We start from the raw sequence: 15,463 nt of genomic DNA on the forward strand, positions 1-15,463 counted from the left end.
ATGTATGCAGAAGCTGGGCACCAATGGCTCACGTCTGCAATTCTAGATACTCAGAGGCTGAGATCTGAAGACCACGGTTTGAAACCAACTGGGGCAGAAAAATCTCTGTGAGACTCTTATCTCCAGTAAACTAGTCAAAAAAAAAAAAGCTGGAAGTTGGCTCAAGTGGCAGAGCAATCGCCTTGAGCACAAAGAGGCTCAGGGATAGTGCCCAGGCCCTGAGTTCAAGCCCCAGGACAAAAAAAAGTATGCAGAGGGTAGGCCAATGCAAAATCATGTACCATAGACCCTCTGTATCCAGTTTGCATTCACTGATTCAACCAACTGGGAATGGAAAATATTTGGTCTGTACTAAGTATTAGACTTTTTTCTTTGCATTTATTCAATAAACAATACAATGCAACCATTATTTGTGGAGTATTTATGTTATATTAAGTGGTATAGCCATGTGTCAGTGGCTTATACCTGTAATCATAGCTACTCAGGAGGCTGAGATCTGAGGGTTGCAGTTTGAAACCACCCCCAGCAGGAAAAGTCTGTAAGATGCTTATCTCTAACAAACTTCTCAGAAAAAGCTAGAAGTGGCACTGTGGCTCAAGTGGTAGAGTGCTAGTGTTGAGCAAAAAGAAGCTCAGAGACAGAACCCAGACCTAGAGTTCAAGCCCCACAACTGTCAAAATTAAAAATTTTTTTAAAAAGTAGTATAAATCATGAAGTATACAAAGAGGATGTGGTGAAGTTGGTTGCAAATACAATACCTTTTATGTCTTCATTTTATATTTATTTTATATAATTTATTTATTTAGTGCCCGTACCAGGACTTAAACTCAGGCCCTGAGTGCTATTCCTCAGCTTTTTTTTGGTCAAGGCTGGCACTCTGAACTTGAGCCACAGCTCCACTTCTGGCTTTTGGGGGGTGGTTAATTGGAGAGAAGAGTGTCATTGACTTTCCTGCCCAGGTTGGCTTTGAACTGTGATCCTTAGATCTCAGCCTCCTGACTAGCTAAGTTTATAGGCATGAGCCATTGGTACCTGGCTACTATATCCTTTTAAATAAGGGAATTGAGCAACTGGGGCTTTCAATACCTGTGGTGGGACCTAGAACCAGTCCCTTGCAGATACCGAGGGACAGCTGTGCATACATTGGTGGTTGTGGCATACTGTCACGACCACCCTACTTCTACCTTTGTCCATCATCCTCCACTTTTAGAACAGTCAGAACCTTCCTGTTGAAACTTAGAAAGCTAGATTCCATCACCTTAAGCCTTTCCTTGACTGAAGTAAGGTGCTACACACCAGGCCCTGCTGCCACCTTCCTATCCTGGCTTACAATACCTTTTTTCCCATTCCACCCCAGTCACCTGGACTCCTTCGGGGGCCTCAGGTCTTTGCCTTTGCCATTACTTCTCACTCTCTTTCTACGGACATCTGCTTTTGCTCCCTCATGTTCCAGCAAGAAATACCTCCTCAGTGAGATCTTTCATGACCAGACTATTTCAATCTGGGCTTCCCAGTCCCGCACCTTTCTCTGTTCTGCATATACTTGTCACAGCCAAAGCACTCTGTGCTTTTCTGCTTTTCTTATTGCTTGTGGATTCCCCTGGCATATGTGCCTCAAGAGGACAGAGATCTTGATCTGACTGTCCATTGATGTGTTTCAAACACCTGTCTCGATACCTGGTAAATAGAGATTGGAAGATAATTAGGAGATGAGAAGAACTGAGATTAAAGAAGACGAGAAGCCAACAAATCTTAAGGTTGCTAAAGATTCTCACCATAATAAAAGGCGAGGTGTATCTTACACCTCACATCTTTTCTCCAATGACTGGCCTGAGCCATCCTCAACAGCTTGGCAAAAGTATCTTGGGTCAGTCAAGTATAGTGGTACATACCTGTAGTCCCAGTATTTGGGAGGCTGAGATAGGTACATTGACACGGGGGGGGGGGGGGGGACTCAAAAAAAAAAAAAGCGAGAGGAGGGAGGGAGAAGAAGGAAGGAAGGAGGGAAGGAAGGAAGGAGGGAAGGAGGGGAAGAAGGCAGGATAGTAAAGAGGGAGGAGGGAAGGATGTATGGAGGGGAAGGAGAGTAGGAATGAGAAAGAAAAGGAAGGAAGGGAGGAAGGAAAGAAAGGAGGAAGGGAAGGAGGGAGGGAAGGAGGGAAAAGAAAAAGCCTCTGGGGTCTGGATGGAAGGAGAGTAGAGGAAGGGAAGTAAGTGTACAGGGTTGGGCCGGCTTCAGGTTCAACAGGATCTGATTTATTATTTGGCTATTTTTCTTGTTCCCTGCTCTAGCCCAGCTCTGGCATAGTGTCTGGCATACACAGTGGGCACTTAGTAAGTAAAGACTGAAGACTGAAGGAACCTGAGTTAGAAGGAAGCACTCTGATACCAAAGCTTACTGACTGACGGGTGAAAGGGGTGTTTCCATTCTTCCTGAGTTCTTCTGCGTACTGGGGTGCTCACTGTTCCTGAGCTTCTTTTGCTCAAAACTAGCATTCTACCACTTGAGCCACAGCACCGCTTCCAGATTTTTCTGAGTAGTTTATTGGAGATACAAGTCTTATCTCCCAGGCTGGCTTTGAAAGGAGATCATCAGATCTCTGCCTCCTGAGTGTTGCTAGGCTTATGGACATGAGCCCTCAGCACCTGGCTTTTCTTGACTTCTTTTGTTCCAGGCTATGACATGGAAACCTGTTTCCAAGGGCACTAGTTACCGCTGTCTGCTGTCCTGTCCTGAGTTAGACTCAGGGTTTGTACCTGGGGTTGGGGAGCACTGGAATCCTTAGCTTAGATCAACGTATGTTTGAGAAGGATGGACAAGGGCAGTATTAATTCACTTGGATTCTGGGTGAGGGTGGGCAGGGTGGCAGGGTGGTGGGCTGTGGGAGGTTGTGGGAGGGTGATCATCACACCTGAGAACTTTGTTCCTCGAAAAGCAGAAGAGCTGAGTAACAGGCGAGCACTGGAAAAGCACTGAAAAGGTAAATTGGAGCCAGAAGCAGGTGGCTCATACCTGGAATCCTGGCCACTCAGGAGGCTGAGATCTGAGGATTGCACCTTAAAGCCAGCCTGGGAGGGTGTGAGAGTCCAGCAGACTCTTATCTTCAATTAGCTACAAATTAATTAATTAATTAGTGAATCCAGAAGTGGAACTGTAGCTCAAGTGGTAGAGCTCCAGCCCTGAGTGAAAAAAGCTAAGGAACAGCACCCAGGCCTTGGATTCAAGCCCCACTACCAGCATACACACACACACACACACACACACACACACACACACGAAATATTGAGGACTGATCAGATATTGAGGAAGAAGGAAATGGAGGTACCAACACCGATGGAAGGCTAGAAAAGAATCAGTATGACAACTCCCTCTCCCTCCCCCTCTCCCTCTCCTTCCCCTCCCTCCTTTCCTCTCCCCCTCCCTTCTTTCCTCCCTCCCTCCGTCTCTCCCTTTCCCTCTTCCTCTCCCCCACTCCCTCTCTCTCTCTCTCTCTCTCTCTCTCTCTCTCTCTCTCTCTCACACACACACACACATCTGGTTTTGTGTTGAGCTGAGAGGAAAACGGTCCTGGCGCTGAAGGGGTTGCAAGTCTGGTTTTGAAGACAGACATCTAGAGCTGATCAGTGCCAGGCCACAGGCTCCGGGTGCTCTGGGGGTGGGAGTGGGGGGGGGGGATGGAGGTGGGGGAGCGTCTAGGAGTTGTCATCCCCCAGATATTCGAGTGGCCCTTGCCCGGGAAAGAACAGGTGTGTCGGCCAGGATGGCCAGGGGGGCGGGGGTGGGCTAAGAGAATGAGGGTTGGAGGTTAAGGTGGAAGAAGGACGTGGGCGGGCACATGGGGGTGGGGTGGGGATGGGATGTGGACGCGGGGGACGGGTGTGTGCGTGAACGCGCCCTGCTGAGCAACATGTTGCGGTGGGGGGGGGGGGACGGTCGGGAGAGTTAGCGTCGATCGGAGCGGACACGCACGACGTACCACCCTTAAATCACAGGTCACCCCTGACCCCCATGACCCCAGGTGCCACCTTGGGTGCGACCCTCTAGGGAAGGCCGTGGAAGGCCAGGGCGGCGGGAGCCAGGCGCCCGGAACACTGAGGACCCTCGAGTCCCCCGTCTCCGAGTCCTGGGGAAGCCTGGGGTTTGGGGGGGGGGGGGACAGATCCATTTTCTGGAGCTGGGAAGGGGGGGGGATCTCGCAGGCCCCAATCCCAGTGCACAAACCAACCCGACGCGCCCGGCCCTGTCCGTTCCCGCCTGCTGCGCCTTCCTCCCCGCGCCCCGGCCCCGAGCGGCTGCTCACCCGCGATCCGGAGTTTCGGGCGCCACCGGTTGCTCCTCGGCCACCCCCGTCCGCACACATGGTACGGCCCGGGGGCGCACGCTCCCCGCACGGGCTATAAAAGCCCGGCTGCGGCAGCGGACTGCGGAGGGAGGATGCGCCCGAAGGAGCAGGTGCCGGGCTGCGCGGGGGACGGGCCCGGGTCCGGACCTGGGCCCGGGGACCCAGCCGCGGCCACCCCGACACCCCCGACTGCGGCCAGTCCTGCGCCGGAGCCCTCGGCCGAGCCCGAGCCCGCCCCGGCGCAGGCCCCCGGGGCCGGACCGCGGGCCGCCGGGTCCCGAGCATCCCCGGGAGCGCAGTCCGGAGCCCGCCCGGCCTCTCAGGCTGGATCCAAGACCGGAGCCCCGCGCTCCTCGGGCCGGTCGGTGCTCGACCACTCGGAAGCGCCGTGGACACGCTTCGTCTTCCAGGGGCCTTACGGTCCCCGGGCCACTGGCCTGGGGACTGGAAAGGCGGCGGACATCTGGAAGACGCCAGCCGCCTACATCGGCCGGCGGCCGGGGGTCACCGGCCCCGAACGCGCCGCCTTCATTAGAGAGCTACAGGAAGGTAAACTGAGGCTCCGGCACCACGGAGCGGGTCAGAGAGGCGGGGAGGGGAGGGGACCCCGCCCCTTCTGGAGCTTGAGTTCCACACCGCCCCCCTTCCTAGCCCCCAGACGGCGCCTGCGGTGCCTGTCTGGGTCCCGCCCCCCCTACACCCACTTCTCCTCCGTCTCCTCCTCCCGCTTGGCGCCCCGGTGCGTCAGGTCCCGAGCCCGCGCGGCCCGCTTCGCCCGCCTGTTGCTGCGGCGGATCTGCGCACGCTCCGTGCCTCCCCCTCCCCGGCTACCGCAGTGCCCGCCGAGGGGCGGGGGCCCCGCCGAGGGGCGGGGGCTGCGGGAGGGCGCTGCCCGGCGCGCTCTGAGCCTGCGCTGGTCCGCGGGGCTCTACTCGGAGAGGTGGGCGCGCGCGCGCGCGCGGGGCTTCGATCACTCCGGAGCGGCGGGAGGCGGGGGCGGGGGTGGTGTCTAGGTCTGGCCCTCGGAGGGGAGGGGCAGGGGGCGGGGCCTCTGGCCTCGGGGGAAGGGGGGGTCCCCCCCTCTTCTTCCAGCCTCCTCCGAGTTGCGGGGTGGGTGGGAGCGATGTTTGAATTGGATCTAAGCACGGGCCACCCCCTCCTTTGCCCCTCTGCTGCATCACAAGCAACAGGTGTAGGGGGAGTGTCTGTTCTGTTAGGGAGCTGGGCTCACCTGCCCGCTGCGTTAAAGGAAGGATGATGAGTTGGCCCGCGGCTAGCTTTTCCCCTAGGTACCAGGCATCCTGAGGCCCAGCCTGGGCCTGGTAGACTGTGATCCCTACACTGCATCCTCTTCCCCCACTCCCCCCAGGCTCCTCCCCTGGGAGGCAGGGGTGGGGGTGGGGGGAGGAGCCCAGTGCAGTGTGTCCTGGCAGCAAAATGGGCTGAGGGGGATGATGTTGGGAGCCCGGAAGAGGGTCCATCTCCCCACCCCAGCCATGGGCAGAGGGCAGCACAAACTCTTCTTCCTGACCTCTTGGCCTTTTCCTCCTACAGCTCTGTGTCCCAACCCACCTCCCACCAAGAAGATCACCCAAGATGACATCAAAGTGATGCTCTATTTGCTGGAGGAGGTGTGTACTGCCTGCTCAGGCTGGGCACCCGGCCTTACTCAGTCCCTGTTTTAATTCGGGTCCTTTTCTTCTAAAAGGCAGGTACTTCTCAGGGCCAATATGGGCTGATGCGCTCTTCTTCTAGAAAGGGAACTGAGGCATGAAACCCACAATGGGTTTAGTGGTGGATCTAGTGTAGCATCTGGAGAATGTGATGAGGGAAATGGGAGGGTTCTAATGGTGGCTTAGCTTCCTGCTGACCCCCTGGGGTACCTCCTAGCGTCTCCAGCTAGCCTGGGAAAGTATCCCTTGTGGATGTACTCTTTCTGCAGAAAGAGCGGGATCTGAGTACGGCGGCTCGCATCGGCCAGTCTCTGGTGAAACAGAACAGCGTCTTGATGGAGGAAAACAGCAAACTGGAAGCCATGCTGGGCTCGGCCAGGGAGGAGGTAGCTGGGGGGGGGGGGGGAGAGGAAGGGGACAGCCTTACCCCCTCCTCCTTCTAGAATCTGCTCCTGAGCCTGTGCACTCCTGTTCACTTCCTCTTCGCTCCTGACAGATTTTACACCTCAGACACCAAGTGAACTTGCGAGATGACCTCCTTCAGCTGTACTCGGACTCAGATGATGAGGATGAAGATGAGGAAGAGGAGGAAGAAGAGGAGGAGGAAGAGGAGGAGGAGGAGGAAGAAGAGGAGGAAGAGGAGGAGGAGGAATTCGGAAGAGAGGAAGATCGGCCCTGTGACCATCCCTATGATGTCTCCAAACCGTGCGTGTCTCAACTTTGCACCTGGGTGGTCCCTTTCTGAGACTCAGTTTACTTGTTTGCAGACAGGACTCCCTGAGAGCTCCCCCTTCCACCGGGGCGGGGAAGTCCTAAAAGTGCTCTGGGAACCAGAAACCCTGACTCCTATTGCTCCCTTCCCAGGGCTCCTCAGGAGGAGTCTCTGCACCACTGTCCGCAGCTGGAGGTCCTGCAGCGCAAGCTGAGGCTGCTGGAGGAGGAGAATGACCAGCTGAGAGAGGAGGTGAGGACAGGGAGGAGGGTGAGCCCGAGGGCGGGGAATGGTGATGGCCCTGCCCCTTCCTCTCTCCCTCCCTTTAGGCTTCGCATCTCGACACCCTGGAGGACGAGGAGCAGATGCTCATTCTGGAATGTGTGGAGCAGTTTTGTACGTGCTGTTGTAACTCGGGGTAGGGGGCTGCCCCGAGGAGTCTCCGAGAACCTGGGTTCAGATCCTGGTCCTGGGGCTTCCCACCCTGTGCAAGCTTAGACACATTCCTCGGCCTCTCTGAGGCCTTATCTTTAGAGTAGGAATGAATAATCCCAGCCCACTGAGCTCTCCAAGGTTTATGAGGATCAAGTGGCTACTGCTGAGGAAGAGCTTTAAGCAAAGAGAAGGGCAGTAGCCAGGCGCTGGTGGCGCACTCCTGGAATCCCAGCTACTCAGCAGGCTGAGATCTGAAGATCCCCGTTGGAAGCTAGCCCAGGCAGGAAAGTCCATGAGACTGTCATTTCCAATTAACCAGCAAAGCTAGAAGTAGGGGTGTGGCTCAAGTGGTAGAGCACCGTCCTTGAGTGGAAAAAAAAAAAAAAGCTAAGTGAGAGAATGAAGCCCTGAGTTCAAGCCCCAGTACACACACACACACACACACACACATACACATACAGAAAGCTGTATACAAGCTAAAGGACTGCTTAATATTTGTCTCAGAGAGAGAGAACCAGGAGAGAGGGAGCCAGGAGCAGCTGCTGAAGGCCATGGCTGGGCAGTTCAGAGTCATGCATTGGGTGGGGGCTGTGGTCAGTAGCATCTGGGCACTGTGCTTATGATGTGTGAGGCCCCATGACTGGCCCAGCTGAAGTCTAGCTGCTGAAATGCACACTCAAAGACACAACAGCTGAGCCCAGGCTGTCTCCACCTCAAGCCTGACCTTCCTTTCCCCTGGTTCTACTTCTCCCCCAAGTGACTGGAGTAGAACCAGTCCCTAAGTCCTGTGTCTCCTACCAACTAGTAATGGCCCAAGAGTTCCCTCCGCATTCCTGCTGCCTCCAGCACAGGACTCCTCTGTCCAGAGTCTCCTTGACTTTACTGCTGCCCTTCTAGGCCCTTCTAGGCCTAAAATCCCCATTGGCCTTTGCAATTCAGGTCCTGACCACTGTCTTGGCTCCACCCTCCCAGTGCCCAGTGATTGCCCCTTGGCTGTTCCATACCTTGCTTGGGCTTGTGATTTCTTTTGCCTGGTGGAACCTCCCTCACCCTGTGGTCTTCGCTTAGTGGATTATCCTTCCCAGACCCAACAAGTCTGGGTTCGTTCGTGTGCCACAGCTGAGACCTTCCCCCTAACTTCACTACATGCCCTTGACATTGGTTCCACCGGAGCTTATACCATATGGAACCCCCAGCTGGCTACTCACTAGGCTGGAGCTCACTGTGGGCTGGGACCAGGCCTTTTTAGTCATATATGCCAGAGACCTGCTCAGTGGCAGTAAGCACTTTTTTAAAAAAGACTTGAGTCAGGGCCCCCCTGGCCCTCCATGGGAGTTGAACGGATAGGGGCAGACAAATATGTTGGGGGCCTGAGCTGACCCGCATCCCCTCTCTGTAGCCGAGGCCAGCCAGCAGATGGCCGAGCTGTCCGAGGTGCTGGTGCTCCGGCTGGAGAACTATGAGCGGCAGCAGAAGGAGATCACCCAGCTGCAGGCCCAGATCACAAAGCTGCAGCAGCGCTGCCAGTCGGTGAGCGGAGCGGTGGTGTAGGACCCCCCCCTCCCCGGGCTCAGCCTTCTTCTCTTTGAAGTGCCCTTTGGAGCTCTGGGATCTACCAGAAGCCTCTCTGTGCATGCACTAGAGTTGGCAGGGATACTAGAGAGCCCCACCCCCTCCCTGTTCACTGTACCACGGAGGGGACCCCAGACTGAATCCCAGACTCACCCAGGAGCCAGACGTCCTGGCTCCCCTCCTTATTGGCCCTTGTTCTATGTGACCTCTGACTTTAAGAGCTGCCAAAGATGTGTGGGAATAAGGCTGGATGGGGGTGGGGTGGAAGCGGAGAGCTGGGAGTGAGGAAGCTGTGGCATAGCAGGAAGACCATGGAAAGGGCTTATGGGTTCTGGATCCTTCCAGTACGGGGCTGAGACTGAGAAGCTGCAGCAGCAGCTGGCCTCTGAGAAGGGAATCCACGTGCAGCTCCAGGCCGAGGTAAGAGGCCCCTGGCCCTGAGCAAGAAACCTGGACAGCTGCCTGACCCCTGAGAGACCAGCAGCTTCCAGGCAGAAGCTGGGTGTTGTTCCGTTCTGCACAACCCACAGCCTAGCAGTGGCAGCTTAGCTGAGGTCCCAGGAGTGGAAGGCAGGTCCCAGGCATCTGTCAGGGATCACCCTGCATGCCACATACGGGGTCTACAGCCTGGGCCGGAGGCCAAAGGTGGATGGAATATAGACTGGTGGCTCATGCCTGTAACCCTCGCTACTCAGGGGGGCTGAGATCTGAAGATCATACTTTGAAGCCAGCCTAGGCAGGAAAAGTCTGTGAGACTCTTATCTCCACTTAATGACCAAAAAAGCCAGCAGCCGAGGTGTGACTCAGGTGGACAGAGCACCAGCCTTGAGCAAAATAGCTAAGGAACAGGGCCCAGGCCCCAGTATGGGCACCAACACACATACACATGACAAGGGCAAACTGGATGTATCTGGATCCCCACAGAACCTTCGGGCGGGCTCCCAGATGCCAGACCCACGGGAGAAGTACCCAGACTGCGGGGGCATGATGCGTGAGCGCCAGGAGGAGGCAAAGCACCTGCGCCAGCACCCCCGGGCACCCGCTGGGTCTGTCACCCATTATGCGTACAGTGTACCTCTGGTGAGGACCTTCCTTGGGTAACCTGTCTCAGCCCTGTGGGCTGATTTCTGTCCCCATCCCTTTCCATGAGAGGTGGGGGGGGGGGTGTTAGAGAGATCTTTGGTCACTGTCCCTTCCCCCCCTCTTCCCGCTTACCATAGGAGGTACTTCCAAGTTTCCCGGAAACTCTGGCGGAGGAGCTCAGAACCTCTCTAAGGAAGATCATCTCAGACCCGGCATATTTTATGGAAAGGTGTGTTGCTGGGGACCTCCCACCCCCAAACCTGGCCTAATCATACTCACCCTGGTCAGTTGGCAGTGGGTAGCTGGGGAGGGGACCGTCCTTACGCTGTGCCCTTGCGTGCTTTTCCTGGTGCCCCTCCTGACTCCCCGCACTGGCACTGCCTTGCTCATGTGCTTGCTGCTCCCCCCTTCCCCACCCTTCTGCTCTTGACAAGCCTTGGACCCTCACTTCTCCTTGGCCAGACTGGGCCCCAGGGACTTTGTGGTTTCAGCTTCCTTTGCCTGAGTATGGCTGAAGGTCCTGGTCTCTGTTAAGGAATTAAGGGATGCCCCGTGGGGGGGGCAGACTTCGCACCTGGGGTAAGCTGGCCAGGGGCTCACCTTTCAGCTGCTGTTTCTATGGTCCTACAACCCAGGAAGCCTTCCTTCTCTAGGCCCATTGAACTGAGTTGTTCTGGGAAAGGCCTGCTCCCTTTCCTTCAGATATTGCCCTTCTACCCAAGAGAAGCTGGTGGCCTAGGAGCTGGGAGCATCTGGGACTCTGTGCTAGCCTGGTCCCGTTACTGGCTGTGTATCCTCAGGCAAATCCATTGAGCTCCCCAGGACTTCCCTGAATGGGTTGTTTCTATGGCAACTAGCGGTGGAGGTGAAATACAATCCCTGGGGAGTAGAGTAGGGTGCTAGGAGCCCCCAGCAGGGTCTGGAAAGGCGTCACTGTCTTCCTGCCCAGATGCAGCAACCTTCGCTATAGGGAGGAGCAGAAGCAGGAGCCGGAGGAGTTCAGGGCTGAACAGGGGTTTAAGCTGCCACCGGATATGGATCCTGCAGAGGAGCTGGTGCCTGAGGAGGAGCTGGAGGCCAGAGAAGAGAGGGAGCCATCTGAGGAAGGGCTGGCAGAAGAGTCAGAGCTGATGTCTGAGGACACGGAGGCCTGGGAGGAGTTGGAGCCAGAGGTGGATGAGGCCACTCGGATGAATGTGGTGACCTCCGCCCTGGAGGCCAGTGGCCTAGGCCCGTCGCATCTGGACATGAAGTATGTCCTCCAGCAACTGGCCAACTGGCAGGATGCCCATTGTAAGCGGCAGCAGCAGCAGAAGGTGGCCCAGAAAGGTGAGTGCTCCCGTGGGGGCCTCCCTCCGTCCAGCTGGACAAGCTGCAGATCGTCCAGCCGATGAGAGGTGAGGGTAGTTGAGCGGCTCACTTACCCCAGCCCGGCCCCACCCAGCGTGCTTATTTGCATGGACTTTGCGTACTATTTGCATAGGTCCCTCAGGTCCCCCCTTGGTAGGAACTGTGGCCCCCATGCTCACTTATGTGGAATTGGCTTCAAGTCCAGATCTCCATCCACTTTTCTCCTGGGGGCTGGGCTAGGGGGATCAGGATTGGGAGTGGATCCACCCCCCCATCCCCCCTGCTACACCTCAGTTTCTGTCTCTGCTCGCCTCCTCCCCCTACCTTTCACCTCCACCTCCCCTATCTCCTCCAAAGCTCCCCAAACCTGCAGCAGTGGCAGACCCAGGCCAAAACAAACATGGGGGGCGGGATGGAGGAGCAGCAGCCCAGGGTGCCGACCCAGGACTTCCCGAGGCTGGAGGAGGAGAGGGCCAGCCCCCCTCCCAAGGCCTGGGAGGAAGAGGTGCCTTCTGGGGCTACCTAGGCCTTTGGGACGAAGGCCTCCGCCAGCAAGGGCCACAGTCGGACCAGTCCCCTGGGTGAGTGTGGAGGTGGGTCAGGGTCTCCTGAAGGGTGGTGGGATGGGTCAGGGTCTCCCCAGCTAGAAAGCCCAGGTCTGGGGAGCTGGGCCTGTTGTACGCAGGCCTCCTGGGTTCTGTGTCTGCGGCTTTCTTGGTGAAATCCAAATGACCCAGTGATGGATCAGACCCTTTACCTGGGTGTTAGCCATTTCGATCCTCAAATTCTCCTGGGTAGGCAGTAAGGAAATTGAGGATCAGAATGCTCAAGTGACTTGTCTAAGGAAACACAGATAGGAGTTGTCCTGAGCCAGTTCCCTGCTGTTGACACTGAGCTGGCTTCGCTTATATACAGAACCTACTGCCTGGCCTTTCCTCCAGCTCCAGTTCCGGCAGCCTCCCTTCTATCAGGCTTGCTCTCACTAGGATGGCCCTTTGGTGCCAGTGCGTGGAATGGCATTGACCTCTGACCTCTGCTGGGTCACTGTACACAGTTGGGCAGGTGGTACACTGAATCCCGATGTCTGTGGCTTGACGGTCATTCACTTGTGCCACTATCCCTGGTGGTGGCTTTCTATCTCCTTCTGATGCAGCTGGCCAGACCCTGCTCGCTGCCTGGGCCAGGCCTGTGATCACCAGGGCCACATTTCACATCCACCCCCTTCTCTTCCAGGCTTTGCTGTTTCCCAGCAGCCTGCAGAGGCCCCCCCAGACAGCTTGAGGCCCCTCCTTCCGCTGCCTGGCCAAGTCCCACCCACCCCAGACCCTCCTTCCTCTCCTCTGAAACAGGACCCCTTGGCACCAGCCCGCCCTCCGTCCTGGTGAATCTAGGCCCAAGTCAGAGAGGGCTCCAGCCTCGACCCTCTTCTGGGACAGGCTGAAGCAGCCCTGACCCTTGTTCTGCAGCCGGTGTAAAAGCTGGGGCTGCTGAGCCACCTGGTGACCCCTGGGGATGGGCGCAACCCAGGGGGAGGGCTGCTGGCTATCATACCCAGCGCCGACATGGCTGTGATGGCCTGCACTGGGTACCAGGTCTCAAGGGTAGGCAGTTTGTTTGGAGGATCCACTTAACAACATACACTTGATCCCCAAGTACAAGATGACCCCCAAGTCCTTGTGGACTCCTAAAGACCTGGCCTTCTCCCCCTTCCTCATCTTTTCAAGTCCCTGTTAAACATGTGTAACCAGAAGTGTGTTTGTGGGTGGGTGGGTGGGTGGGTGTGGGGTCCCTCTTCCCAGTGGTGTGTCTCTGCCTAGACCTATGGCTTGTGAGTGTCCATGTTCCTCACCCAAGGCCTGATGATGCCTTCCTCTTGCTCTTCTTCCTCAGTGCCCCTTGTTTTGTTGTTCTAGATGTGTCTCCCTTGCCTACTTCTTTGCTCATAAGAAGCTGTTGTTTGGGGCTTGAGTCCCCTTGAGTGCCTGCCACACTCCTCACACTGCTTCTCAGTCTTGTGGCTTCTCAGCCTGTGTACGTGCTGGTGCAGGAAATAAAGGACCTGTGTGCTACACAACGGCCTCCAGCCATGTTTCTTGAGGAGCTGTGTGTGTATGTGTGTGTGTGTACACATGGGTGTATGTGTATATGTGCGTATACTCACATGATGCAAAGATAAAATTGTGGAGAGAGATGGACACTGCTAAGCACTTCTCTGACATACAAATAACATACCATCCACTCCTGTTGGGTGATGGGTAGGTGTGATAAACATTTTTCAGATGGTGACACTGAGGCCCAGGTAGGTTCAGGGACATTCCCAAGGATCTAACAGATAGTCATGGTGCAGGTGTTGAACTCGAGTCCTTAAAGTACATGCAGTGTGCTCTCTTCCCTGATTCTGTCGTCCTGGGAACTCTGTCCCTGTGTCCTGGGAAAGAGAGAGATAGCCACACAGTCTTATAGGCAGAAGCAGACCTATAACAGGGTTTGAGAACCAGGAGTGCTGGTTGCAAATGGCTTGTGCCTGTAATCCTAGCTATTCAGGAAGCAGAGATCTTAGGATGGTGATTCAAAGCCAGCCTGGGCCTGGGGGGGGGGGGGGGGAGGATGCTGTGAGACTTGTTTTTTTAAATCTGAGATCAAGACTTGAACTAGGTACCAGATGCTTTCGCTCATTGGCTGGCACTCTACCAACTAAGCCATGCCTCCAACCCCATCCATGAGATTCTTATTTCTAATTAACCAGCAAAAAGTCAGAAATGATGCCAGGCCACCAGTGGCTCATGCCTGTAATCTAGTAACTCATGAGGCTGAGATCTGAGAATCATAGTATGAAGCCACCCCAGGCAGGAAAGTCTGTGAGACTCTTATCTCCGATTAACCACCAGAAAACCAGGAGTATCACTGTGATTCAAAATGGTAGAGTGCTAACCTTGAGCAAAAAAGCTCAGGAACAGTGCCAGGCCCTGAGTTCAAGACCCACAGCCAACAAAAAAGTCAGAAGTGGTCACATGGTTCAAGTGATAGACCACCAGCCTTGATTGAAAAAGCTGAAGGATAGGTCTCTGAGTTCAAGCCCTAGTACTGGAGAGAGATAGACAGAGCGACAGAACCATTAGGCTATACGGAAGACAGTCCCAGGAATTAGTGGGAGCGGAGAAGGAACAGGAAGCTAATGAGAAGGGAGTTTTAGGGAACCCAGACTCAGTGCCTTGGAAACCTCTGGGAATTCTTGTCACAACTTAAAATATGGTCTGTGGGCCAGTTTCATTGTCATCTGGGAATCAGAAATGCAAAATCTCAGGGCAAGTACATGGCTCAAGTACTAGAACATCTGCCTAGCAAACATCATGCGTTGAGTTCAAATCTCAATACAAGAAGAAGAGGGAAAGCAGCAGCAGCAGAAGAAATACAGTCTTAGGTTCTCCTCTAGACTCAGTACCTGCCCATTATCATGATCCCCAGTAAGTTCTGTATATGTTAGGGCTGGATGCACATGGATGTTGACCCCATTGCATCTCACCAAAGAGTAAGAGAGGTGGGGCGTGCTTTCTCCAGATCATCATCACTGGCTGGGGCTGAACCTGGGCTATCAACACTGTCATTGGCCATGGGAGGGCAGAGGAGAAGTCCTCATTAGGGGACATGCTGCCATGGGACACGGCCAGCATGTTCCAGTGATGAATACCAGGATCTGGAGGACACTGGCAGTCTCCCACGCCACCCCTTGTGCCATTCAAGTGGCTAGGGCTCCAGGTGGGGTTCACTGTGGCCCAGTGTGTCAGTGCTTTGTCGATGTGTTGTAATATCAGACATGAACTTAAAGGAGGAAAGGTTTTATTTATTGGTCAGTCGTGAGGCTTGAACTCTGGGCCTGGGCTCTGTCCCTGAACTCTTCAGCTCAAGATGCGTGTTCTACCACTTGAGCCATGGCACCACTTCTGGTTTTCTGGTGGTTAATTGGAAATAAGAGTCTCACAGACTTTCCTGCATAGGCTAGCTTTGAACCATGATCCTCAGATTTCACCCTCCTGAATAGCTAGGATTATAGGCATGAGCCACTGGTGCCTGACTTTTTTATTATTATTATTATTCATGGGACTTGAACTCAGGGCCTGGGCTCTGACCCTGAGCTCTTTTGCTTAAGGCTAGTGCTCTTCCACTTTGAGCCAGAGTACAACTTTGGGTTTTCTGGTGGTTAATTGGAGATAAAAGTCTCATGGCCGGCCTTGGAATGTGGCTTAGTGGTAGAGTGCTTGTCTAACATGCATGAAGCCCTGGATTCAATTCTCAGT

The 15,463-nt window shown here is 55.1% G+C and overlaps 1 protein-coding gene across 1 annotated transcript; it reads left to right on the plus strand.

Moving 5' to 3' along the window:
* The first annotated feature begins 4,435 nt into the window (after nt 1–4,435).
* Hap1 (huntingtin associated protein 1) lies at nt 4,436–11,478 on the plus strand. The gene is made up of 11 exons (XM_042674210.1): nt 4,436–4,892; nt 5,898–5,974; nt 6,286–6,402; nt 6,513–6,721; nt 6,881–6,980; nt 7,058–7,124; nt 8,563–8,693; nt 9,081–9,155; nt 9,660–9,815; nt 9,956–10,047; nt 10,768–11,478. Exons 1-11 carry the CDS (start codon nt 4,436–4,438, stop codon nt 11,210–11,212), a joined length of 1,926 nt encoding a protein of 641 aa, XP_042530144.1. The 3' UTR covers nt 11,213–11,478.
* The last annotated feature ends 3,985 nt before the right edge of the window (nt 11,479–15,463 follow it).

The sequence above is a fragment of the Dipodomys spectabilis genome, unplaced genomic scaffold, assembly GCF_019054845.1.
Source record: "Dipodomys spectabilis isolate Male_0828 unplaced genomic scaffold, ASM1905484v1 ptg000018l, whole genome shotgun sequence".
In the NCBI taxonomy this organism is placed as follows: domain Eukaryota; kingdom Metazoa; phylum Chordata; class Mammalia; order Rodentia; family Heteromyidae; genus Dipodomys; species Dipodomys spectabilis.